At 46.3% G+C, this 26,435-nt stretch overlaps 1 protein-coding gene and 1 long non-coding RNA gene across 2 annotated transcripts in view; one reads left to right on the top strand and one right to left on the bottom strand.

The window, feature by feature from the left end:
- LOC147000179 (uncharacterized) overlaps positions 1-15,425 on the top strand; it is a 29,698-nt gene extending 14,273 nt beyond the window's left edge. The window contains exon 2 of the long non-coding RNA XR_015046177.1: positions 15,088-15,425. This is a non-coding gene — a long non-coding RNA (uncharacterized LOC147000179). The remainder of the gene's footprint in view (positions 1-15,087) is intronic.
- Positions 15,426-22,014: 6,589 nt separating this feature from the next.
- Scgb1a1 (secretoglobin family 1A member 1) lies at positions 22,015-26,145 on the bottom strand. Its single transcript, XM_021152557.2, has 3 exons — positions 26,091-26,145; positions 23,405-23,592; positions 22,015-22,062 (listed from the first exon to the last, which is right to left on the bottom strand). Exons 1-3 carry the CDS (start codon positions 26,143-26,145, stop codon positions 22,015-22,017), a joined length of 291 nt encoding a protein of 96 aa, XP_021008216.1.
- Between the last annotated feature and the right edge of the window lie 290 nt (positions 26,146-26,435).

Here is a 26,435-nt window from a genome sequence, read left to right as displayed (position 1 = left end):
TGCAGAACTGATGACCGTTTACCGTGCCCTGCGGTCCCTTTGGTGAAGGGATCAGAAGAGGCCATCTTTAGGGCCTGTTGTAGCTCTGGTCTCTGGTATGTGGGGAGGCGGAGGCCACATTCTTACACTTGGTAGGCAGTTGTCAGTTCTGCTGCTTATGGACAAAGCCCTTTGCTTACTGAGCCAATGGACTGCCTTCCTCAAGGACACTGGGAGATGGAGGAACTCTTAGATGACAAGTGAGCGGATGGCAAAGGGCTCCACACCCGCATTCCTGTTACAAAGAGCAGAGGTGCTTCTCAAAGAGTAGACGCTTTGATGGTTCCATGAACCCTGTGCCCAGTGCTCCCTCCCTCCTCCCAGGGTTTATCACATTTACAATACTTTATCCTGATCCGGAGCTAGTATAAGACTATTCTGTAGGAATGGCAGTGTGGTGCAAGACATGAGGTTTCTGGGCTCTTGGCATGACATGCCCTCACTGTTCCAAGAGAACAACCCGAGGTGATTCAACTAAAAGTTACATCCAGCTAGCCTGAGAGCTTGGGTACAGTGTGACTTTTTTTTTCTTGAAATTTCTTTATTTTTATTTCATGTGTATTGCATGCATGTCGGTGTGAGGGTGTCAGATTAGAGACAGTGTGAACTGCCATTGAATACTGGAAATTGAATCTGGGTCCTCTCAAAGAGCAGCCAATGCTCTTAACCTCAGAGCCATCTCCGCAGCCCCAAGTGTGACTTTCTACAGACTAGTGCCATGAGCGTCCCAGTTCAGCACAATGGCCAGGAGGACAGGCTCTGGAGCCTGTTTCCCTGGATTGAGATGTTGTACCTGTTATTTATCGGATGAATAACCTTGGGGGGAAGTAAGTAAACTCTCTGAGCCCCACTCTTCCTAATGATTTATTTTTTTTTGACTTTTTGAGACAGGTTTCTTTGTATAGCCCTGGCTGTCCTGGGACCCATTTTGTAGACCAGGCTGGCCCCCAACTCAAGGATCCACCTGCCTCTGCCTCCTGAGAGCTGGGATTAAAGGTGTGTGTCACCACCACCACCACCACCACCACCACCACTTAGCAGTTTTCCCAACTTTAAAATGGGGATAATAATGTCCTCTGGGTTAGGAGATTCAGTGAAGAAACTGGAGGGTAGCTCAGAGTTGTTATCACCAGTGACAGAGAGCAGCAGGGGCTAGAGGTGTTAGTGGTGCTTGTGGCTAGGGCTACCACAATGAAGTACCACAGATGGGTGGGAAATTCACAGAAATGTATTTTTCATACAGGTCTGGAATCTGGAAGTTCAAGGTCCAAGGATCAGCAGATCTGGTTTCTCTTGAGGCCTTTTTCCTGGTCAAGTCTTCTTCCTCTTCTACTCTCTCCCCCTCCTTCCTCTCTTCTTCCTCCTTCCCCTCCTCTTCTTCCTCTTTCTCTTCAGTGTGTGTGTGTATGTGTGTTTCTTAGATAGGGTTTCATGTTATATATGCTGGCATAAAACCTGATATGTGGTTGAGGCTGCCCTTGAACTCCTTCCAAGTGCTGGAGATTGCAGCACTATGTTTGGCTCTCCCTCTTCTGTTCCCTTCCCCTCTTCTTCTGTCTGTCTGTCTCTCTGGGTCTTACTATGTAACCTAGGCCCAGTTCTCAAACTCAGACTGATCCCTGTTATCGCCCCCTGACAGCCAGCATTATGGGTATGAGCCACTACTCCTGGTTAATTGTTTGTTTTGAGACAGGGTCTCACTTTGTAGCCCCGTAGGTCTGCAATTTACAGAGCTCTATCTAGATGTTTCTGCCCCGAGTACTGGGGTTAAACATTTGTGCCATCAAACGTGGCAATTGCTTGGTTGTTGACCATCTTTTTGTTCATGACTATTCTGAGGGAGCTGAATTTGAAGCTGAAGCTGGAACTCTTTTCAGTTTGTTTTTTTTTTGGGGGGGGGGTGGGTGGCTGGGAGGGGAGTGAGGGGCAGGTCTTGCTCTGACTGGCCTCAAATTCATAGCTCTTCTGACTTGACCTCCTGACTAGAGGTGAGCATGTACACCTCTCCCACCTCTTTGGGCTCCTTGGCAGCTCCAGAAGTAGGTCAGAATTTCTCATAGTAGACATACACAGGCTTCTGGGAAGGCAGTGATTCTGTCCAGGTTCAAGTGTTGGTCTTGCTGTTGACTCTCTGAGTCTCCTGGTTTTTTTTTTTTGTTTGTTTGTAGACCAGGCTAGCCCCTCAAACTCAGAGATCCATCTGCCTCTGCCTCCTGAATACTGGGATTAAAGGAGTAAACCTCCATTACCTGACCCTGGGGTGGGCTTTAAGTTTCTTTTCCGTGAGTTCTTTTCCTGAGTTCTCATGTGCTTGATAATAATGAGTAAATTTTTTTGTTTTTATTTGAATCAGGGGTCTTATTATGTAGCTTTTGCCAGCCTAGTACTCAGTATTTTGGCACTGGCTGGTCTTGAAGTTCCTGCCTTTGCTGCTCATGCTGGGATGACAGGTGTGCCCCATCATGCCCAGCTATGGTTAATTCTTATTCTTGCTGTCATTATGCTCACTCCACCTCCATGCTTCAAGTGATTCTGAATGTACTATTTCCCCGTAGAGTGAGGATGGCGCCACTGTGGTCAAATAGTCATCAGGGAAGCTGAACCAGAACCATCAATCATTACACACACAGACACACAGACACAGACACACACACAGACACACATACACACACACAGACACAGACACAGACACACACAGACACACACACAGACACAGACACAGACACACACACAGACACACACACACACACAGACACAGACACACAGACACACACATAGACACACACACACACACACACACACACACACACACACACACGGATACTAATTAAAAGAGCGTTGTGGGTAAAGGTACTTGCTGAGCAAGCCTGGTGACCTAAGTTCAATCCCTGGAAGTCAGCTAAAGGTGTAGAGTAGAGAACTGGCTCCACACAGGTGTCTTCTGACTATGTGTCCCCCACCCCCAAAGTATAAATAAAAAGAAAACTTCATGAATAATACAAATGCCCCCATCTTTCTATATGTCGATCATAACAGAGCCCCTTCTGCAGACAGAGCAATGGAATAAATCAATTGTGCAGCATAGTAGGTGGAACTCTAGGGTTCAGGCTACCCAGTTCCAGCTTTTCTCCCTGGCTAGGTGTCTGAACTTAGCCTCAGCCTCCCTCATACTGAAAGCAGGGCAACAGAGCCATGAGCATCATAATGTCACATAAAGGTGACATGAGATTACAAAGGGAAAGTGTCCTGGATGAAGGAAGTGCTCAGAAATTGTTAACTATACTATTGTTCTCTTTGGGTTGGGCCTGTGACACATTGAGCATGTTTCATGGGAATATGTTGCTAATTATCCATCAGAGGCCACCTATCCTTGAGATTAGGTTTTCTTTTCCTTTCTTTTTCTTTTTTGTTACTGGTTTTGCTACTACTACTACTACTACTACTACTACTACTAATTCCAATAAATGATTCTAAGCAATTACCAGCAACAGTTCCATCACTTGGCTGACTGGAAAAGGTGTGAAACAAGAGAAGATAAGTGTCTGGGAATGAGGAAGTTTCTGGGAGGGAACCAGGATGGAACAACCTCCCTCTGACCCCATATCTTGCCTTAGGCTTATGCCATAAATACCTTATGCTCTTAGCTTCCTTTAAACTGCATTCTTGTTCCAAGGATTGACCTGAAGTTTTGGTAGAAAAGAGATGAGAACCAGACCTGTCCTTGATACAACTAAAACTCCACTAAAAAGTGGTTCTAAGACATTTGCTTTTCTTGGAGTTTCTTCCCCAGCCTTTACTGTGAATATGTGTGTATGTGTGTGTCCATATTCATGAGGAGGCCAGAGGTCAATGTCTGGTGTCTTCCTTGATCATCCACAATGACTTTTGTTTGGTTTGGTTTCTTGAGGCAGGGTTTCTTTGTGTAGCTCTGGCTGTCCAGGAACTCACTCTGTAGACCAAGCTGAACTCAGAGATCTGCCTACCTGTGCCTCTTGAATGCTGGGATTAAAGGCATGTGCCGCTATATTGCTTGGCCACAATGGTTTCTTGAGACAGTCTCTCACTGATCCTGGAGCTTGGTGATTAGGCTGGACGGGGTGGTCAGTAAAGCCTGTCAGTAAGACCAAAAGGCTCTGGTTGTGAGCAATGCCACCAGCTTTTATGTGAGTGTTGGGGTTTTAGACTTAGCTCCTTATACTTGTTTTTTTGTTTGTTTTGTTTTTTTCGAGACAGGGTTTCTCTGTATAGTCTTGGCTGTCCTCGAACTCACTTTGTAGACCAGGCTGGTCTCGAACTCAGAAATCCGAAATCCACCTGCCTCCGCCTCCCAAATGCTGGAATTAAAGGCATGTGCCACCACGCCCGGCTGCTCCTTATACTTGTATGGCAGTCACTTTATCTTCTCAGCCCCTAGGCTGGACAGTCTTCCTTTCTTTCTTTTGGGAAGGTGAGGATGTTCTAGGCAGGGAGGCAGCAGGAGCATGCAGAGCATGTCTAGCAAGTTCTGCGTGGCATAGCATGGCCAGAGTGTTTTACAGCAGGCAGTGTATAGTGAGACCTTCCTGTGAGGAGCAGGAAGCCACTGGTGGTTTTCATGTAAGAAAGAGACATGAGTTTGCTTTTGTTTTGATCGACATCCTAGCCATCAATCATAACAGCAATTATAGTGATCAATAGAAACCATGATTTTTGTGCTAGGCATTAGCTAAAATGCTTCAACATGACTCATCTTATTTAATCCTACCTTAGAGCTGAGCTCAGAGAGCCCACAGAGCCCATTCACTCAGCAGAAGGGCGGAGACAAGCCAGCTGTCCAAACAGGAAGTTAATGCGTTAGCCGTTCCTCAATCTCCCTAAACCTTGGTGTCTTCATGTCTGATATTAACTTCATAGGTTTTTCTTTTTTCTTTTTTATTCATGTAAAACACTTGGCACAGTTCCTGGAACACTATAACAACGCAGTAAGGGTTAGTCATTGTGACTTTTGTGGCTGTTTCCCACTTTAGAGTGTCCCCTGGTATGCCAGGTGCTGGGTGGTACCAGTAAAATCGCATGGGTTGGAACCAGTAAACTGGGCTCATAAAGCCGTTCCTGTCACTGTAGGGTGAAGATGAGGGTGTGCTCTCTGCATCTGCTAGTGCACTCTTTGGTTGCCTTGGTAACCAGTCTAGACACCTGGCTCTCCCTGCAGCTGGTGCTTCTCTAGCTCAGGTCTGGGAAAATCCGTGTTGTTCCACAGTGGTTTCTCTGAGTTCATCCCTTTCTTTCTGCTCTGTGTTTCTGCTGCAGCTTAGTGTGTATGCGTGTATGTATGTGTTTGGGTATGTGGGTATGTGTGTGTGTATTTGGGTATGTGGGTATGTGTCCATCCCACAAACGTCATAGTGGAAGATGAGCTGAAGGGAGCAGAGGCAGGAACTGACTCAAATTCATTAGTGGAGAACTCATGAGCACTGGGAGGGTTACAGATGGAAGTAGAAAGGGATAGATTTTAGGAATATTTTGGATTTAGAATTGATAGGCTGTGACAATTTAACACCACAAGGAGAAGTGAAGAAAAAGCTTTCTCTTCCCTAAAAACTCAAACACATCCCTTTGTTTTCTTTTCTGCCTTTGTTCAGAGGAACATATCCACCCGTGTGATGTCTAATCTCACTTCTAGGCTGGTCATTTCTAGTTAATTAGCTTCCCTGTTTTTAAATTAAAATCCTTAAAATTTTTTTTTTTTTTTTTTTTTGTTTTGGACTTATATGTCTGGGTTTTTTGCCTGAATTTTGTTTTGTTTGGAAACAAATCTCACCTTGTAGCTCAGGTCAGCCTGGGTCTCTCAGCAGTCCTTTTGCCTTAGTCTCCGGAGTGCTGGAGTTAGAGGTATGTGCTGCTACCCTCTTTTTTTGGCAGGCAGATTCAGCATTTATACAATAGAAGTCAAAACTGGAATCCAGAATGATTCCCTTCCCCTCTCTGGAACCTGCTTCTCCTCCTGTGAGTGCCACTGTGGTCCAGGCAGAAACAAAACCGTGATGAACTGTGGGTGCTCCCACCTCCCCACCCGCTCTTCCTGCCCCCTGAGGGCAACACCATTACTACTTTGGAAATCCCCACCTGGGGCTTCTGTGCAGCCACCTCCGCTTCTCTTCACAGTTTCTTTGCCTCTCATGCTGGTTCTGCATTTCAATCACAGGGATATCCAGGGCTACAAATCTGCCTCTCCACCTTGACTTCCAGCTGCCTGGTACTTTCAGCACGACTACTCACTTTCTGTGCCATCTAAAGTTCTATCTCAGATCTCATCTTCCTCAAGAGCCCCTATGTAAGTCATTTTCTTTATCTTGGCACCCTTGTACTCCCCGAGATGTAGCTAGTCTTTCCTCCCATGCTCCACCACTGTTGGGATGCTCTTTTTTGGCTTTGCATGGCCCACGTCTTTCCAATCTTTAAACCCCAGTTAAATCTTCCCTGCTAGCACCTTCCTTCCTAGCACCCAAGCAGGTTCCACAACCCCATTTACACTGTCTTAACCAACTGTTTCATTCAGCCTGTGCCCTGATCTCAGTATGGTCTCACGTACCCCAGGCTGGCCTGGAATATACTTGATTTGTAGCTGATGATGATTGTGAACTTCTGATCTTTCTGCCTCCACCTCCTATGCTACTATTATGGATGTAATACTACTATGGCTGATTTATGTGTTGCTGGTGATCGAACCAAAGACTTTGTACATGCCAGGCAAGCATTGCCCTAATGGAGCTACATGCCTGGTCACACAATATGAAGATTTTTATTTATTGTCTTTTTTATAGTGTCTCCCCACTGCAATGTGAACTCTAGAAGAGGGTAACCTGGCAGCCCAGAACAGACATGTCTCTTTAGTCTTTTTTATTGGTGGGACATTGGTGGTTGACATGTTATTCCTAGAGCTAGCTAATCTTTTCCTGCAGGTAAGAAAGGCTTCGTACCTGAGCTTCAATCAGGGACTGTGTCTAACCCACTGAAATCAAAGAATCACGTTTCCATTTGTAACCCAAAAGGATTCTGCTACCCAAGGAGAAGCAATGGCTTGGGGCTAAGCACTGAACACTGTTTTCCATACACACACAGGGCTGACGGATACAGGGAGATCAGGTGGGGTGGATGCTGAGGAGCAGCCTCTGCATTTGATGCTTAGCAACCCTTTAGCTCTTGAGATGACAGCTCTTATAGAGTTGCTGGGCTTTCCTACTGATGTAAGGGCTTAGGACTTACTGGACACTCAGGAGGAGAAGGTAGACTATCAGGAAGTTGGCTGCTGAACCTAAGAGGACAGTGGGACAGTCACTGTGGTGGGACAGTACAGGAGGTGGACATAGGAGGTATTCTTCATTTGAGGCTGATTTTGAGAGAGGAGGCATCAGGAGAGAGAAGTTAAAGGTTTTCGTTGTGGTGGATTGTGTGAGTGCATGCGCACATGTTTGTGTGTGCACACATATATGTACAGGGGCAAGTGCATGTGTGTGTGCATGTAGAGATCTGAACTCAACCTTGGGTGTTGTTCCTCAGGTCCTGTCCACCATGTTTTTTGTTTTTGTTTGAGACAGGGTCTCTCACTGGCCTGGGGCTCACAGACTAGTTTAGGCTGGCTGGCTGCTGAGCCCTAGTGACCTGCATGTTTCTGCCTTGCTGGTGCTGGGATTGCATGGGTCCTGGGGACTGGATTTAGCTATTCTCATTTGCATGGCAAGCACTTTACCTCCACTAAGCTATCTCCTCAGCCTGAGGGTAAAAATTTTGAACCAAGGTAGGATAGTTGATCTCCATGCTTTGAAGGAGCCACAGGGACAATCAGATGATTGTCACTGAGATGGGGCACTTTTCTTAGAAAAGGCAGATGCATTTTACAACACTAGGACAGGACATGAAGACGCCCAACTGCCTGCAGATGCGTTTTTCTTTTGTGGGAAAATGGGCTGATGCTGATGTTTTGAGATTGTATTTTTATCCTTGGCTTTTTCTTTATCTTTAACATTCTGACAAGCCAGATTCTTTAAAAATATCCCATCTATGTGGCTATACACTGAGAAGTCCAAGCATGGATCCATCCTTGAGTTTTCTTGTTGATGGATAGAGTAGCCACATAGACAACCATGGGTGTGACTGCCATGAGAATCCAGAGAGTCCAGGTCACTTAAACAGTGTAAAACTCCTAAGCCCTGAAGAGTTAGGTGGGCAGATGGCTTGTGTGTGTGTGTCCCTGAGTTGGCCAAACAACTCAGTTGGGATCCCGGTCTAATGCTTATAAGCTGGGCCTTGTTGACACCCTCCAAGCCTGGGACCTCATCTATACAGCGCCAGGTAGTGGCACTTTGTCTCCTTCCTCTCCACTACAGTCAAAATGCACTGGCTCCTCACCATATACACTCCCCCCCGCCCCCTCCCCCGGGGATCCTGACCGTTCAGTGTGTCCCAGCATAAGATTGAGTTTTTTGTCACCATTACTGCTGGCTCCTTCCTTCTGGCATCCGTCCTCCTCTCTTTGGGGGGAATGATGGCATGAGGCCAGCTAGTAGGACTAGGAGCCAAATCTTTCTCCTCTGTTTATTCACATGGTTTCTATGGATATGGCAAAAAAGCAAACAGAAGTTTGACTAGATATACGTGCTTGATAGCCTGCAACATTTAAAACTAGTGTCTACTTACGTAGGAGGCTAAAGACATAACATTATGTTAAAATGAATAACGGCCCGTCCAGGAGGGGAAAAAGGCATTTTAGAAGAAAAAGCTCTCAGCAAGAAGAAACATGCAGACTGCTCTGAGAAATGTGAGCTCCTGTGTCCTCACAGTGGTTTCTCTGTGCTGTCTAGGTGTGAGCTCAGAAGGGACACTTCCTTCTAGGCCACCCTCTTCATCTGGCACCTGGGGTAGGGCTTGGAGCGAAGGAGGGCTCTGTGCATGTATCGGGGCTGCTGGGACAGGTTGATGTTGAGCAGGTTTGTTAGGACTGGTCAAGTCAGTAGAGTCGGACTCTGGCTTGGTCCACCCGGACTCTCTCTGCTTTGTGGTCTCTGACATGGAAGTTTATTTGTTCTTATTATTTTTAATAGAATACCTTTCACTTATTCTTGGAAGAATTCCTACATGTAAACAATGTATCTTGCTTGCATCCATTCCAACTGCCCCCCCATCAATCCCCCAGGGGTCAGGATGTACCCCTTTCCCGCTTTACCTCTCTCTCTTTTTGTGGCCCATGGAGTGCAGTTAGTGCTGCTGGTTGGAATGCTAACTGATCTTGTGCAGTTCCTGCATAGGCAGCTATAGCTGCAGTGAGTCCACGGGTGCAGCGGCCATGTCCCATCTAGATGCCAGTGACTTACAGCACTTCTCTCCAACTTCAAGTTCTTATGTTCTTTCGTCCCCCCTTCCAATATGTTCCCTGATCCTTGTGGGGAGGGGTTAGCAGAGATGACCTATTTAGGGCTGAACACTCAGTACTCACTTAGTCTCAGCTCTTTGACTATTATGCGTCTTTGCCTTGGCTGCTGCCCACTGTAGAGAGAAGCTTCTCTGGCCAGGGTTGAGGGCAGCACTAATCTATGGGTAAAAATGTAAGTATTTAGTTAGAAGGCAGTTTAGCAGCATGTTCATACTGCAAAGGCCTATCACTATCAGTATCAGGCGTGATGGCAGGGGACCCTAAAGTGGAATGTTTAGGAATGTGCCTGGACCATTGCTCTTGTATCATCACATCTGTCCACATGGAAATAGTCACCAAACATGGAGTAATGGGAACTTTCTAATTAATGGAGAAGAAGTACTAGATGCATTTCTGCCCTCAGAGAGTCAGCATCTAGCTGGAGAAAGGAAAGGGAGGCGGTGGGGATAAATGAGAACCAGTGAGGTGATTGGGGCCAGCCCTTCTTGTTGTGCAGACATCCTGGAAGGCAAAAAGGGCTAGGCGGGGTGTGCTGACAGCTAGCCATGCTCAGCCTCTTGGCAACCAGAGCAGGGAGAAAGGAGAATCTGGTATTCATTGTGTGGTTGTTTCTAATTTCCTTCTGCTTTCAAGATCCTCTTCTGAGGCAGAACAATGCCCTGAACAGCTAGGCTTGGCTTTCCTGGCACCTACCCAGACAAAGGGAGGGCCAGGCACCCCAAAGCATACAATGGAGAGTGCTTGCTATACAGATGGCCTCTGACATCCGTTGAGAGTCACTGGGGACAACTGAGGTGGAGAATGGCTGATGGAACTAGCCCCCACCCCCTCTTATGTATAAATGTTATTTTAAACTTTCCCTAAACCGCCAGGGTTCCTATGATGACTCTGGTGTCTGGAGGAGATTGCAGAGTTACTGGACTCCCTGCAGGACTTGGCCCGGAAACTAAGGGACACTCTATGCCACCATGGCTCTGGAGGCAGGGACACTCTATGCCACCATGGCTCTGGAGGCAGGGCGGTGGTGGTGGCTCCTGAGAACAGGCATGGATTACCCAGCAGCTTCAGATCAAGGACCAGACCTGGAAGGGTCCTAGGCTGGGTCTGTCATTTCTACAGCCAGGGTCTTTAAGGCCAGTTAGGGGCAGAAGGCCCAGGGCTGTGTCCAAGGAATGGGGTGGAGTTTCCTCTTTCCTTGCTCTCTTTGCACTTAACCTTTTAGTTGTAGAGTTTAGAACATTTATCAGCCTTACTGGGTTCACTTTTCATCACCAGATAATAGATTGGTTGCAAAAATGATAGGGTCATGTGTATAATAACAAGAGGGGCTGGAGGGTGTGTGATGCTGTCTGCAGTCTGTGGGAGTCTGTCAGGAAAGACCGTGTAAGGATGGTGATCAGGAAGACAGAGTGAGGAGTGATGTAGGCCACGGTGGGTCACAGGATAGTCATTTTTAAGATACACAACATTCAGAGGAGGGGACCTGGACAGATTGCTCAGTGATTAAGAATTCTTGCTGCTCTTCCAGGGGACCCTGAGTCTCAGCATCCACATGAGATGAATCACAGCTACTTGGAACTCTAGCTCCAGGGGATCCAGTGCACTCTTGTTCTGTTTTGTTTGTTTTGTTTTGTTTTGTTTTGTTTTGTTTGTTTTTCGAGACAGGGTTTCTCTGTATAGCCCTGGCTGTCCTGGAACTCACTTTGTAGACCAGGCTGGCCTTGAACTCAGAAATCTGCCTGCCTCTGCCTCCCAAATGCTGGGATCAAAGGCGTGCGCCACCACTGCCCGGCCAGTGTATTTTTCTAGCTTACACACACACACATTTTTTTTTTTTTTTAAAGTAAAAGATGTGACAATGTGACAATATTTGGATGTATGGCTTATGTTACACAGGAGGCTTAAGCAGAAGGCTTATTCATGAATTCAATGTTAGCTAGTGTTATATAGTGAATTCTAAGGATACTTGAGGCTACACAGTAAGACCATGTCTCTTATATTTTTGGTTGTGAGCCTAGCCTTTAAAGGCTGAGCCATCTCTCTAGCACAAGACCATGTTTCAAAAAAATTAGATAAAATATTAAAAGAGGGCTGGTGAGATGGCTCAGCGGTTAAGAGCACTGACAACTCTTCCAGAGGTCATGAGTTCAAATCCCAGCAACCACATGGTGGCTCACAACCATCCATAATGAGAAACAAACAAACAAACAAACAAACAATACCTATGGGCCAGAGTGAGCGGGGCCAGAGCGAGCAGTGGGTGGGAGGGGGAGGCCAGAGCAAGAGGGAGAAGGGAAGGGGGAAAATAATAATAATAATAATAATAATAATAATAATAAAAGTTGTGGGAAGGTGAGCAGGATTTTTGACATGTATATCACTGAAGTGTGATATTCTTACCATTTGTTTCATATTATCAGGTGTTTATATTGAAGATTTATTTATTTATTTATTTATTCTGTTTATTTGTTCATGTATACATGTATGTGTGTGTTCATGTGTCACTGCACTCATGTGGAAGTTAGAGGAAAACTTTACGGACTCATTTCTCTCCTACATTTGTCAGTTCTGAAGATCAATGACAGGTTGTCAGGCTTGGTAGCAAGTGCCCTTACCTGCTGGGCCATCTTGCCAGCCCATTATTTGTTTAGTACGCATCCAGGCTGGTACTAAACTTGTGATCATCCTGCTTTGGCCTCCCAAGTACTATGGTTACCAGTATGCCCTGCCATGCCCAACTTTCCTGATTAATTTTTAAAACCTTTAAGTTTAATTAAAAATGATTTTTAGCTGGAGCTGTAACTCAGGTGGTATGGTGCTTCCCCGGCAGGCTTGTAACCCTTAGTGGAGAAAAGGCCAGGGCAGGCATCGACTCCAGGCTCCCTCCCGGATCTCTTGTTCTCTATTGTCTTCAGTGGGGACAGGTGTGGTCATATGGCATGGCTATCCTTTCAGTCATGATTACAGGGTTGCACTGGGATGTGACCACAGTATGAGTCATCATGAGATATTCTGGATGCGATCTGCGGTCATCTTTGTCCACTAAAAGAAGCTCAGGCACCGAGATGCAGGCATGGACATTGGCACTCTTGGGCTGGGGGCTTGTCAGATCTTGCTCGCTCTGGTTTCTGGAATGGGAGAAAGTTTTGGAGGGAGAGAGAAGCTGTGGAAAGCAATCCCTGCCTCCTCCCCCCCTCCCCCCCAGGGCCTGGAAATCCTGCTGCAAGGCCTGGAATTTCGACTTCCTGTTTGGCCTGGCTGTTGTTCCCCCACATTTTTGGCCCTGACACATCCTCTTCCTCCCCCTCTCAGGATGTTTCCTCATCTGCAAAATGAGGGGGTTGTATTAGATCGTATCTCAGGCCCCTTTACGTTTGAAAAAGTGATGATCCTGCCTCCTAGACACTTCCTTACTTTCCCAGCAGGCCTTTTGATTGACAGAAGAGGAGGGAGAATGTACGTTCTATCTATAGCTCTAGCTCAAAACAGAGTGATCTAGCCCAACAGAGAGTGATCCAGCCCAGGAACTCAGTGGTATTGAGGTTGAAAAACACTGTTTAGAGAAGGAGAGACAGAGGAGGTGGAAGGACTTGAAAGACAGGTGTGTAAATGCTCTATAGGTAGTGGATAAATGGCAGTGAAAGAACAAGAATGAAAGAGGAAGAAGATGGACGTGTGGCCAGTGTTTATAAGGGAGAGACTAGGAGCTGCTGGCACAGGATGGATGTGTTGGCAATGTGCTTACAGCTTGGGTGAATAGATTTTAAGCTGCTGACCTCAGTATAAACCAGTGCTGAGAGGTGCTGCAGTTTGGATGCTGAATGCTCCCTGAGAAAAGGTTTATGTGTTAAAGGCTTGTTCCCCAGGGTACCATTGGGAGGTGGTAGAACCTTTAGGAGGTTATTAGGGGTGTGCCCTTTGAAAGGATTGTGGGGCCTCAGCTAATACCTCTTTCTCTGCTTCCTGGCCACGGGGTGAACTGTTCTGCTTCAGTCTCCTGTAGTTGTAACTGGCCTGGCAGAAATGAAGTTATTCTAAGGTATCACTGTATCTCTCAGTCTAACCAGCAAACTACTGAAATAGTGGGCTCCAAAGAAATGGGAATTTTCCCGGAATTCTCAAGATGGGCAGAGGAAAAGGTACCACCAGCCAGAGGGGGAGCTTGTCTTCCAGAAAGAGATTTCATTCAGTTCTAACAGCTTGTCAGGAAGAGACTAAAACCCAAATAAAGATGGGTTCTTGGTGGGCGGGCTCACAACTTGACAGGAACTGCCTAGATGTGCTTGTCTTTGGCCCTCTATCTAAACTTTGATCTCACTTCTAGACTCTGAAGATGGGGTTGGAAGCAGAGGTTGCTGGGTCTCTCTGTCCTTCTTCCCACATGGAATGATCTCCACTCTCTGCTTTCCACTTTTAATCTGACTCTTTCAATTGGCTTATTGAGGATCAGTGGCTGTACCTGACACAGCCTATGAACCCCCAGTTCTATAACAGCCACCTGGCTTCATCAAAGGCCCAGTGGAATGGGGTGTGTCAGATCTTGGATTATGTTCTCCAAAACACATGGTTTTAGATAAGTATTTCTCCTTATAAAAGAATTATCCTGTTATTTCATTATAGTAACAGAAATCTGACCACATAAAGAGACTGATGGCACACCCTCCCCCAATCTCCCGATTCACTATGGAAGAGCCACACCCTGTGAGGGACCTGTCCTCTGGAATTAGGAAGGAGTGGCTGTTAATGTCACATGACGTATGAGGATCACACACTGGGTGGTCCAGTGACTCAGACAATCACTTCCCTATGAGCTCTATCATGAGGCAGTTACGCTTTCTCTTGGTTTTCACTAAAATGACAATCCAGTTTGATTCCTAGAGTCAGATAAAAGAAGATGAAGAGAAATAAGAACTGTATTGTGCCTGTAACTCCAGCTACTCAGGATGCCTGAGAGACGAGGCTTGAAATAGGAGGCTAGCCCAGGCAACTTAGTGAATGAGACCTCGTCTACAAAGGGATGGGGAGGTAGCTCAATGGTAGAGTACATGAATAGTGTATGCAATGCCCTGGGTTCAGCGTCCAGTGGGTGTGAGTGCCTGTACAGGCCAGAAGAAGGTGTTGGAGCTCCCTAACCTGGAGTTACAGGCAGTTGTGAATGGCCTGACTTGGATGCTAGGAGCCCAGTTCAGGTCCTCTGGAAGAGCAAGAAGCAGGTTTAGCTTCTGAGCTGGCTCTCCAGCCCTGAATGTGATTTCTTAATGGCTAAGGCTAGAGGTGACTGCTCTCTTCCTGGCTCCTCACCTTCATCTGCTATTTGGATGTTCTCTAGAACACATTGTTCTCTTCTGGTCTTGGGCTTGTACAGGGCACCCAAAGGACACATACTGACTTCTTACAGCTTCCGTTCAGTCTTTGCTGAATGGAAACCACACAAGGAGGTACGTCCAAACCCAAACATAACGAACAATAGGAATTTCCAATGCTTTCTACTAGGCGCAGATTTCTACCGTTTCGAGGTTCTGCTGGGCTGGGGTGGTGGGGAGGCCTTTTCCAGCCTGCGTAGACTGAACAGGATGGAGAGATTCGAATAGTGTTTGGAATAATAATAATAATAATAAAATATCTCCGTTGTTTTACAGGGCTGTAGCAGTGGCCAGAAAGAAAACTGTCCCCACGGAGGTTGTTTTTGTGATTGTCCTCTGGAGCATTGTTCTAAACAAGGGAAATCACATCTTGCCAAAGGAAACAAACACCTGCAGTTAAAGGGATGCCTTCTTTGAGGCGGCTTTTTGGAGCAAACACAGTTGTAGCTACAGCCGCTTCTGGATAGAGGCTATAGCAGAAGTTTGACGGGAGCTTTCTTTGCTTGCAAGGGATGGGATGTGGGCTTATTTTAGTAACTAGGGTGGGCTTTGGCAGCTGTGGGTATAGGCGACTCTCTTCTTACCCACCCAATAAACTTTTGTCATGCATTGTTTGTTCTGTGATCACCTTGATGGGTTTTGCGTACTTATTTGTATTTTGAGATGGTCTCAAAATAATGAAACTCAAGCTGGCTTCAAATTTACAATCCTCCTGCCTCAGTTTAGGGAGTGCTGGGATTATAGGTATATACCACCACACCCTGTTGGCTCAATAGGGGTCTGTTCTGTTTCTGTCCTTGGCTTGCTCACATTCCTGGGAGGGTTGGTCATCACCACACAATGTTCTTGTCACATTTTCTTCAGTTTTCAGAGGCAGCACATGACAGCTTGTCCACATGACTGAGGAGCCAGGCAGAATTTCCACTCGTCTCTCTCTTTTTTGTTTCCTCTTTTCTCTCTCTCTCTCTTTCCTTCATTCCCTTCTCTTTCTCCTGACTAATCTAAAGCAGGTAGAATAGAACTTCAGCCACCAGTCATTATGTTGCTCTAGACCTAGGATTCTCCAACCCATCCTGACACTGGTGGTGCCCTGGACAAAGTACAGTCTGAAATTCTGTACTCTGATGGCAGGCATTCAAAGATCTCTTTAAAAAATTATCTGGTTAATATTTAACATACATCCACAAAGAAAAAAATAATCAAGGCTTAAAACTTACCAGGCATGAAATGAATAAATTTCAGAACGATTTGTAGTTTAGGAAGAATCTGGCTCTGTGACCTGATTTCATCTTCATTAGAAAGAAGAAGGTGGGCCCACAGGGCTTGATGCATGCCACGCTCTCTGGAATTTTGCTTATACCTAGCTGCCTACGCTGCGTCTGAATTCCTAAGCATACTGGTTTACATGTTGGGTCATTTTGGGGAGGGGAGCAGGGGGGCTCCAGTATTCTCTCTGGGGCCACTTGGTTATTGATGTGGTCTTGTCTAGAATCAGAGAGATGGAATAAAAAGAGTCTCAAGCCCTGTAATGGAATTGCTATCTTAATTTTCATATTGGTACAGCTTTAGTGGTAGTTCTCAACCTGTGAGTTACAACCCCCTTGGAGGTCACATTAGATAGCCTGCATATCAGATATTTACATTATGATTCATAACAGTAGTAAATTATGGTTATGAAGTAGCAATGGAAATAGTTTTATGGCTGGGGGTGGGGGCAGTCACCACAGCATAAGGATCTGTATTAAGGACCACAGCATTAGGAAGGTGAAGAACCACCCACCACCTTGGAGGCTCAGAGGTTTTGTGCTATAGACCCGTATGTGGACTGGGTTTTCCTTTTGTGTGCCTGCCTCTGTTTTTGTTGTTTGTTTGTTTTAAATTTCAGGGTCTTCTATATCTCAGGCGCCTGGTATTTACAACGTAAGAGAAGATGACCTTGGGTTTCCCATCCTCCTGTCTCCACCTCCCAAGTGCTGGAATCACAAGGGTGCACAGGGGCTTTATACAGGCTAGAAGAGTGCTTTACCATCAAGCTGCATCCAGGGCCCCTTAAGTGCTGATCCTTGAAGGGATCTTAAGATGATCCAATTTAGCAAATCAAAATTTAGGATGCCTCATTGAATGGGACCTTTAGGTGAGTTCACCATGAGGTGTTGGTGTGTCTTGAATACTTCGTGGGCAGTGAAGGATGGAAATGGGTTTACCAGGGAATTCTGGGAAGGGCAGTGGATCAGGAGCTGCTTATGCAAAGGGATGGAGGTGTGAATAGAATGAGTTTTGTTCTGGCTTCAGATATTAATATGTAAGTTTCATTGCAACTTACCTAGCTTAACTTGGGACAGTAAGGGGTGTCGGGACCCCAAGCCAAAGGCAGGTGGGGCAGCAGGATCTGAAGCAGAGCAGGAAACAGGGTTGTTCATGAGAGCCCTGCTCCTCTCCCAGGAGACTGGGAGCAGGGAAGGACTCTAAGGATCCCCTTAATCTACCTCCCAGCACTGGGATCACAGGCCTGCTGCCTCTTCATTCATTCATTCATTCATTCATTCATCCTTGTGTGAGTGCTGGGGTCCTGAGCTTGGGTTCACATGCTGGAACAACAAGCACTTCACCCACCGAGCCAGGCCATTCCTCTTTTTTCTTTTTTTCTCTTTCTTTTTCTTTTTCTTTTTCTTTTTCTTTTTCTTTTTCTTTTTCTTTCCTTTCCTCAGTCTCTCAAGTGCTGAGCCACCAAGTCTTAGCAGTTCACATCTTGATCTAAAGCCAGTAAGATCTGTGTGTGTGTAAAGCCATTAACTTTGTGGTAATAGGTTAGACAACTGTAGGAAACAAATTCGCAGATCACTTGCAATAATCCAGGCAACATGCTGAAGGCTTAGTGCAGGCAGTGGACTGAATTCTATGTTAAACTGGACTCAGAGACTGAAATGGAAACCTAAGGTTAGAAGGCCAGGAGAATTCAGCACCCCACAGTTCTTTCTCCTCCCCCGAGATCTATCTACTCCTCACCCCTATTTCTTTCAGGGTGCCCCTGACCACATTTCTGTCCTACCGTTGACAGAGTATCTGCTTTCCTGATAGGACTCCTCTAGAAGGACTCCCCCACCCCTGGAAGTGCTGCAGTGGAATGATGCTTTGTAGTCTACAGGGTGCTTGCATGCTACCGGCCCAGGGCTTCAGGTACTTTGTAAAAGTCTTAGCAAGGCTTGTGTGCTGGGCTGGGCACCTGTTTCCTGGCCAGGGAGGCGAATCCAAAGTTTCTAGCTCCAGTTTATCAATCCTGAAGCTGGCTACTGTGCTTGCTTAGTTGAATCTAGCTACTGGTGACTCTAATCTCACATTCTCATAAGCCTGTTGATCTATTCAGTAAGCCCTTGGGAGGACCGTCCCCTAATTACAGGTTTCAGAGTACATCGTTTGCCTGACCCTATCATCATCAGTCAAGGCTTCTTTTTATCATCATCTGCTTGAAGCTCTTTGGAGCAACTGATCACGCAGTGGTGAATTACTACCCACAGCTGCCTTGGTATTCACAAACAGCATGCCTGGTGTCAGCTGCAAACTGGAGAGCATTTTATCCCCTTCATCTTGATAAGGCTGAGGAGGGCTGGCTTTGCATTCCCCTTCCTGCCTTGTGAGTCACAGATTTTTCTGCCAGATTCGCCCTGTCTCACGTGACAAACAGCAGCTTTCCTGATAATCAATGGATCCAGGTTCTAACAGGCTAAGCTCCGGAGCCTGCAAATGGCAGGCAGTCCCTCTGTAGAGACGTTCCAGGCTAAAATTCCTGTGGTTGCAGATGATGCGGGTAGCATAGTTTTAAATTTTTCTTCCTCACCCAGATTCATAGTTTTCTTCACAAATCCACCAAGAAATATGACCTTTCTCTCCCCAGGTTCCTCAGAGTTATGAATGTTAAAATTAAGAGTGCTAAATTTCTTTTCTTTCCCTTCCTTGCCTTTTTTCTTTCTCCCTCTCCCTCTTTCCCTCTCCCCCTTTCCCTTTCCCTCTCCCTCTTTCCCTCTCCCTCTCTCCCTCTTTTTCTCTCCCCTTCCTTCCTTCCTTCCTTCCTTCCTTCCTTCCTTCCTTCCTTCCTTCCTTCCTTCCTTCCTTCCTTCCTTCCTCTGTCTCTCCCTTCCTTCCTTTTTTGAGGCAGAAGCATAGTTTCACTAAGTAGTTCTGGGCTGGCCTGGAACTTGCTACATACCCGAGTTGGCCTCGAACTCACAGCCATCTGTCTACCTTTGCCTTCCAGATGCCAGGGTTAGAGGTGCGTACCACTATCCCTGGCTATTGAATTTTTTTAGACAAAGCTGGTCTTGAGTCTGTAGTGATCTGTCTGCCTTTGCCTCTCAAGTGCTGGGATTACAGGTGTATCACTAGATGCTGCTCTTAGTCGTTTTTATTTTCTTTTTCTTTTTCTTTTTTGACTCAGAAACATTTAAAATCTCATCTTCATAGTTTGAGCTTAATACTTTTCAAATCCAGGAAGTGTGTATTTGCCTCCTATGTTTTAGTTTGGCATATTCATAGTGACGATGGCTGATTATAGAAATAGAAGTGTAGATTCTCTCTCTCTCTCTCTCTCTCTGAGATGGTCTCATTCTGTAGTTTTAGCTGACCTAGAACTCAGACTGTTTGCCTTTGCGTGTTAAAGGCAGGCATCACTACACTCAGCCTTTCTTTATTTTTGAAATGTAAACACCACTCTTAGCAAGTGGTTCCTTAAAACAACATCATCAACAACATCCAACCACGCTGGCCTGGGCAGGACCTTATCAGGATCAAGATATTAACTTAGCAGGTCAGAGAAAAAAAAATCCCAATGTCCACTTCCTACTTTTCTCCAATTTCATTTACACTGCACAGATAATTCACCTTTTCTATGGTTGTAGTCAGTTCATTTTTACATTTGGCCATGCACTCACGCACGCGCATGCGTAGATTCACCTCGTGCCCAGCAGCTCTCATGGGTGCTCATGGGGCTTCATGTTTGCACAGCGAACAGTTTCCCGATAGCTAGGTTTCCTACCCTGCACTCTGCATTTGAAGAACCTAAGGTATGTACCTTTCTCTAGGCTAATGCACATTCTTGCACATTGCCAAAGCAGATATCTCTAAGGCAGAGATCCACTGCAATATAATTGTATTTCCTTTTATTCCCAGTCATCTGCATTGTGTTTGTGCAAGGTAAATACTTTCCTAGCAGTGAATAAGTTGTTAAAATTCGCAACTTTTTATGACCTTGGACCTTGCCCATTTAAATAATGCTCACCTAGGTGGGTAGTTTGAGGGAGGCCAAACATGCACCTTAGACAGAATGACCTGGATGCAGAAGAATCTAGGGCCTTGGGAGTGAAGGAGTGGGCCGCCACCAGGCCCAGCCTGCCACAAATTGTCTCTTTTGGAATCACCTATCCCCCTGACCTGCCCTGGAATTTTTACAATCCCAGCCCCTCCTCTGGCAGACAATGAAGGAGTGGGTGTGGTGGCTTTAGTGCTGTGTACACAAAAGGGTGTTTATGGTGGACTTTTCTCATCATTACCCCTAGTTTACTGACCCTGGAGAGTCCTGTGTGGGAGGTTCTACCATCAGTAGGGCAGGAGCTGGGCCTCAGCTCTGGGTTGTGTGAGAAATAAAAGAGATCTGCTAATGTCTGCCAAGCTAAAGCTTGTAAGGTTGCAGTTTCTGCTATGGGACTTTAAAACCAGGCAGGTGGACCAATTCTTGGTCCTCTCTGTCTTCAGGGCCATCTCAGAGTCTAGATATGTCAGGATGGCCTTTGGGGTCTTGTGGGAGTGGAATTACTCCTAATTCCAAAAGGACTGGCCGGTCACTGGAAGGCTTCAACCTTGCTAGACGACTTGTGTGCCTTTCGGTGGGTTTTTCCTCAGAATTTTGATAAAAACAAACTAATAAACAAACAAGCAAACAAACTCTGCCCAAATAAAGTTTTAGAGGCCAGATAAAACGATTTAAAATCGATGCTAGAGAATGACTCTCACCATCTGCCCTGCCCAAAAGTCAAAGGGTTGGTGCGGGGTCTAGTCCTCAAACTCGCAGGGGGCGGTAGCATGGACTACACTGCCCCCTGGTGGCCACGACGCAGGAGCAGGCGTGGCCCGTAACCGCCCATGTAGCTGCTTCTAGGCGCTGACCTGGCTGCCTAGCTGGCTGGCGTTCTCGTCCATAGCTTCCTTGTTCCGGTGCCCTCTGCCTCATCCCTTTCTATTTCTACATTCTTCTGCACACGCCTCCAACTCTACTTTTTATTCATCCTCTTGGGATGGTGTGGCCCGGGTCCAGTGGAGGCTCGCTGATGATAGGACAAATTCTAAACCAATCAACAACATTTTTTTGGGCAGCGGATATTTTGTGTGGCCAGTACAAAAAGGCCCCGAGGTGGGGCTTGACTTTTAGGAATTAAGGGTCGAAGAGAGGGGATGTCTGGATTGAGAAGGGGGAGACAAGGGCTGTCATGGGTCTTGTGCTGAGCTTGAACATTTATGGTCAGTATGCTTTTAAGACTGGAATGTGGGAACACTGCTAAGATTTTACATGGGATCAAACTCCCTGTGGTGGATGCATGGTCATTGAATTGCTTAGCAGTTCGTCAGCTGGCAGCCTGTAAAGGGGCCTCTGGGATTGCAGCAGTCAGGGATGATGGTGTGGCCAGGCGATATGGAGGGAGTGAATGACTCCAGAGGTCTCGGTTGATTGGACAAGGAAGGGCTAAGGGATGCCTATCAGGCTTCTGGCTGGAATAGTGTAGCCCAGAGGATGGAGTTAGAATCCAGTAACATTTAGGACCAGACATGGGGAGGGAGGGATGGTATCACAGGTCTTCTAGACAAGCTAGGTTAGGGCTGTTGAATAGATGGTGGGACCTAGCATTCTATTACTAGGTAGGGCATTGCAGTCTACTGATGGCAAATAACTAGAGGAAGGAAGACTTCTGAGATCTTGTGTGGCACCAGGGCAGAACTCAGCTGTCCTCCCTTGGTTCTGGTTCCCTTCACTCACTCCAGCTCCAATGCTCTGGCTCCAGCAGGTACAGAAAAAGACCATTGCACACAGGCAGGTGAGATGCTCGCAGTTTATTGCAAAGAGGAAGGAGGGGTTGGTGTGGGGAAGCCGAGGAGCCGAGGAGACACAGGTCAGTGACAGGGCTTTAGCAGTAGAATATCTCTGAAATCCAGTGAGCTTCAGAGTCTTAAATCTTGCTTACACAGAGGACTTGTTAGGATTTTCTCCTAGAATAAAGAAACATCCCACACCCCCAATAGTGAGTGAACCTCAGAAGTAGATGCAGTAGTGGTGCAGAGACTTATCAGACAAAAGCCACAGTAAATTCTGAGAGGAATTGAGGGTTAGAAGGCCTTGGATGGGGAACAAAATACCCATGAATGGAGTTACAAAGACAAAGTTCAGAGCAGAGCCTGAAGGAATGACCATCTTGGGTCCTGCCCCACTTGGGGATCCACCCCAGAAACAACGGCCAAAACCAGACACTAGGCAGATGCCAACAATAGCCTGCTGACAGGAGCCTGATATAGCTGTCTCCTGTGAGGCTCTGCCAAGAAGTGGATGCTCACAGTCATCCATTGGACGGAGCATAAGGTCCCCAGTGAAGGAGCCAGAGAAATACCCAGGGAGCTGAAGGGGACTGAAGCCCCATAGGAGGAACATCAATATGAATTAACCAGTACCCTCAGAGCTCCTTGGAACTATACCACCAATCAAAGAAAACACATGGTGGAGCTTGTGGCTCTAGCTATATTTGTAGCAGAGGATGACCTAGTTGGACATCAATGGGAGGAGAGGCCCTTGGTCCTGTGAAGGCTCTATGCCCTAGTATAGGGGAATGCCAGGACCAGGAATGGGAGTGGGTAGGTTGGGGAGCAGGGACAGGGGGAAGTGGATAGGGGATTTTTGGAGGGGAAACTAGGAAAGGGGATAACATTTGAAATGTAAATAAAGAATATCTAATAAAAGAAAGGAAGAAAGGAAGGAAGGAAGGAAGGAAGGAAGAAGGAAAGAAAGAAAGAAAGAAAGAATGAAAGAATGAAAGAAAGAAAGAGAGAAAGGAAGGAAGGAAGAAAGAAAAAAGGCCTTGGATGGTTTTCTCAAAGACTACCTAAATTTGATCTACAGGAGCCACATGGTAGAAGGAAAGATCCAACTCCTTAAAGATTGTCCTCTGACCTCCACATGTGTGACACACACACTCACACTAAGTAGATAAAATGTCAAAATTATTATGGAAAAAAAAATCGGTGGAGCTGGGTGTGCAGGGTTCAAGCTTGTAGTTCCAGCCATTTAGGAGGTTGAGGTGGGGAGAACATTTGACCCCAGGAGTTTGGGGACAGTGAGACTATCTCACAGAGACCCCATCTAACACACACACACCACCACCACCACCACCACCACCACCACCACCACCACCACCAAACAATAAAAACAAAAACCCAAAAGAAAAATAAAAAGGCAGGGTCCATGGCCAAGATATTCATTTGCCTCTGTAACCCCCCAAATGGTATGACACTGTGCGTGGGAAGTCACTTAGAATCGATGTGAGTGACAGGTGTTGCGTACCGTGAGCTTCATGATGTTTATCCTGGTCTCTTGTGGGAGGGAATCCACCAGTCTTTTCAGCTGGGTGCCCGCGTTTTGCAGGTCTGAGCCAGGGTTGAAAGGCTTCAGGGATGCCACATAACTGGACTCTGATTCCATGAGGAGGGCCTCAAGGACTTGAAGAAATCCTGGGCAGATGTCTGAAGAAGCTGGAGTGCAGGCAAGAAAAAGCATAAGGATGCAGCCCCTTTTCTAAAAGCCGGCCAGCCAGCATCCTGCTGGTCAGCAAGAGGAGCAGCCTTTGGGTGGTAGAGTAGAGTGTAAGCTCTGGGGGTTGAGGGGAGGCTCCAAGCGGCTGAAAATCTGGCACCCTGGGAGAACTTTCTTTTTTTTTTTTTTTAATTTTATTTTAATTAATTAATTAATTAATTTTTTTATTAGATATTTTTCTTTATTTACATTTCAAATGCTATCCCGAAAGTTCCCTATACCCTCCCTCTGCCCTGCTCCCCTACCCACCCACTCCCGCTTCCTGGCCCTGGCGTTCCCCTGTCCTGGGGCATATAAAGTTTGCAAGACCAAGGGGCCCTGGGAGGACTTTCTAGGTCTTTTGTGGCTTTTGTGGCTTTCCTGAGCTGCCCTTGGATTCTTGGCTTGGGTTGGCCATTGTTTCTGCCATCATTCTAGCAGAGTGTGTAACTGAAGCTGTCAGTCTGGCTGCTTTATGCAGTATAGGGACAAGAAGGAGGCCTCTTGGGAGTCTTGCTTTCTACCAGAATGTCCCTCACCCATGGCCAGTGGTGGTCTGTGCCACGTTACTAGGAACATGTGACACAGTCCTTACCCAAGCCCAGCATAGTCCCCAAACCTGGCCTGGAAGATGAAGGCACACAGGGATCTAGTCTGATGACACAGTCAGTTTGCAGGCAAGCCTCCCACCTCATCACCATGTTCCCTGCAATCGTGGTGCTCTTGGATTGTACTGTCTGCTTGGGAACATGATTTCCTACTGTTTGCCTCCACTTCTCACCTCGTCTCAAATTTTCTGCCTTGGAATTCTCTGCATTGTTTGCAAAATTGGATTCATCGCTCTGACTCAAGACCCAATTCCTACTCCTAATGGCCACTCTAGCTGGGCATGATAGCTCATGCCTGTTATATACCTCACAGCACCGGGGAGGTTGAGGCAGGATAGCTATGAATTCAGACCAGAATGAGACCCTGCCTCAAAACCAAAAGTATGGTTACTCCAACTTGAATCCTCTCTATAATATCACCAGGCAGTTTCCTAAACTTCAAAATGGGAACAATATCACTACTTCGTTGGATTGTTTCGAAAATGAAAGGGATAGTATGCAAAATGGCTGAGGACAGTGACTACCACATTGTAAGTGGCATTAACGAGTTTTACTATCACAGTTTTTAAATACGTGAGCACACTGATATGCAAATATCTTACCAGCCCACCACTTCACATGTTTTAGCTCTGTCTTGCTGAGCTCCTCAATGCACAGTATTGATATCTAATTAATAAACATTTTAATTCAAAATGATATCTTTCCCCCTGAGAACAAATAAAGATGCTTGATTAAACAGCTGCTTCCACTGCCTCTTGGTTGGGGTCTCGGTCGCCTTGGTTTATAAAACCTGTATTCACAGGTATTATGAACCTTTTCAAGTACATTATTTAGGGTTTGTTTTTAGAAAAATAATACAGCATTATCAGGAGGAAGTGAGAGAAGCTAATGAGAGAAGTGTTTTCCCAACTCCGTTCTCAAAGCACAAGATGCCCGGAGAGTGATAGATTGATCCATCCCCCCTCTATGCCTCCTTCCTTCCCTCTCTCTGTCCATCCATCAATCTCCCTCTCTCTGTCCATCCATCCTCCTCCCTCTCTCTGTCATCTATCTGTCCCTCCCTCTCTCTGTCATCTATCCTTCCCTCCCTTTCTCTGTTCACCCATCTTTCCTTTCCTTTCTCTGTCCATCCATCCTTCCCTCCCTCTCTCTGTCCATCCATCACTCTCCCTCTCTCTGTCCATCCATCCTCCTCCCTCTCTCTGTCATCTATCCTTCCCTCCCTCTCTCTGTCCATCCATCCTTCCCTCCCTCTCTCTGTCCATCCATCCTCTTCCCTCTCTCTCTCATTTCCCATCCCTTTCTGCACAGTGATAGCAACAACCATTCAGAGACCTTTAATTCTTTTTCCAGAGGACAGAATGTTTAGAAAACTACACCCAAAGTTGGCAGTTTTCCAAAGGGAAGATCTTTTTCTGGAATATTTCTGGAATATTTTTCTGGAATATCAAAACAAGAGACCTTGCCTTGGGTTTGAGGACATGAGTCTCTGTACTTCTCCTGCCAGACTAAATGCCAGAGTTGGGTGGGAATCTACCACCCCTTAACCTAGTGACTGTATCAAGATCTCTTAGCATCTTAATCCAGTCCTAGTCCAGACTTCAAAGGGCTCCTTATTCCTAGTCCAGTTTTGGACAGATGTACTGGTCTAGATGGGCTCTCTCCAGTTTCCCCACAAAGCTTCCCTAGTCTCTGGAGTGCAGAAGTTCAAGGCTTTCCGCAAGATCGCAAAATAGCGTTGGTCATCAGACGCAATGCTTCTGAGAGTCAGCATATCCAGGCCTTCCAGGCAGCCACAGAGGGACTGACCACTTCCTCCTGACCTTGGGAAAGAGACCCTGGGCACTCACCTGAGCTGCAGCAGATGGACAGCATGACCACAGTGATTGTGATGGCGATCTTCATGGTAGAGGCTGGAGGCTTTGGTGTCTGTAGATGTGGGATGATGTTGTAATGTGTGGGTATGTGTGGTTGTGTGGCTTTTTATATGTTCCTGGCAGCCCACAAGAGGTAGAGGGCAGCGATTGCGCTCCACTTAGGAGATTGCATTATTTACTTGGTCATCTTCTCTGTGGAATAAGCAAATAATCTCTTTTCATAAACTCAGTTTCTGTTCCCATTGAAACTGAGTTCACTCACACAATAGGCCACTTGTGGAGTTTTCAGGCAGTGGTGGTGGGGGACCCAAGTCAGAG

Source organism: Mus caroli, unplaced genomic scaffold (genome assembly GCF_978045245.1).
Source record: "Mus caroli unplaced genomic scaffold, Mus_caroli_1 scaffold_20, whole genome shotgun sequence".
Lineage (NCBI taxonomy): Eukaryota > Metazoa > Chordata > Mammalia > Rodentia > Muridae > Mus > Mus caroli.
This window is presented reverse-complemented; position numbering and strand designations above follow the sequence as displayed.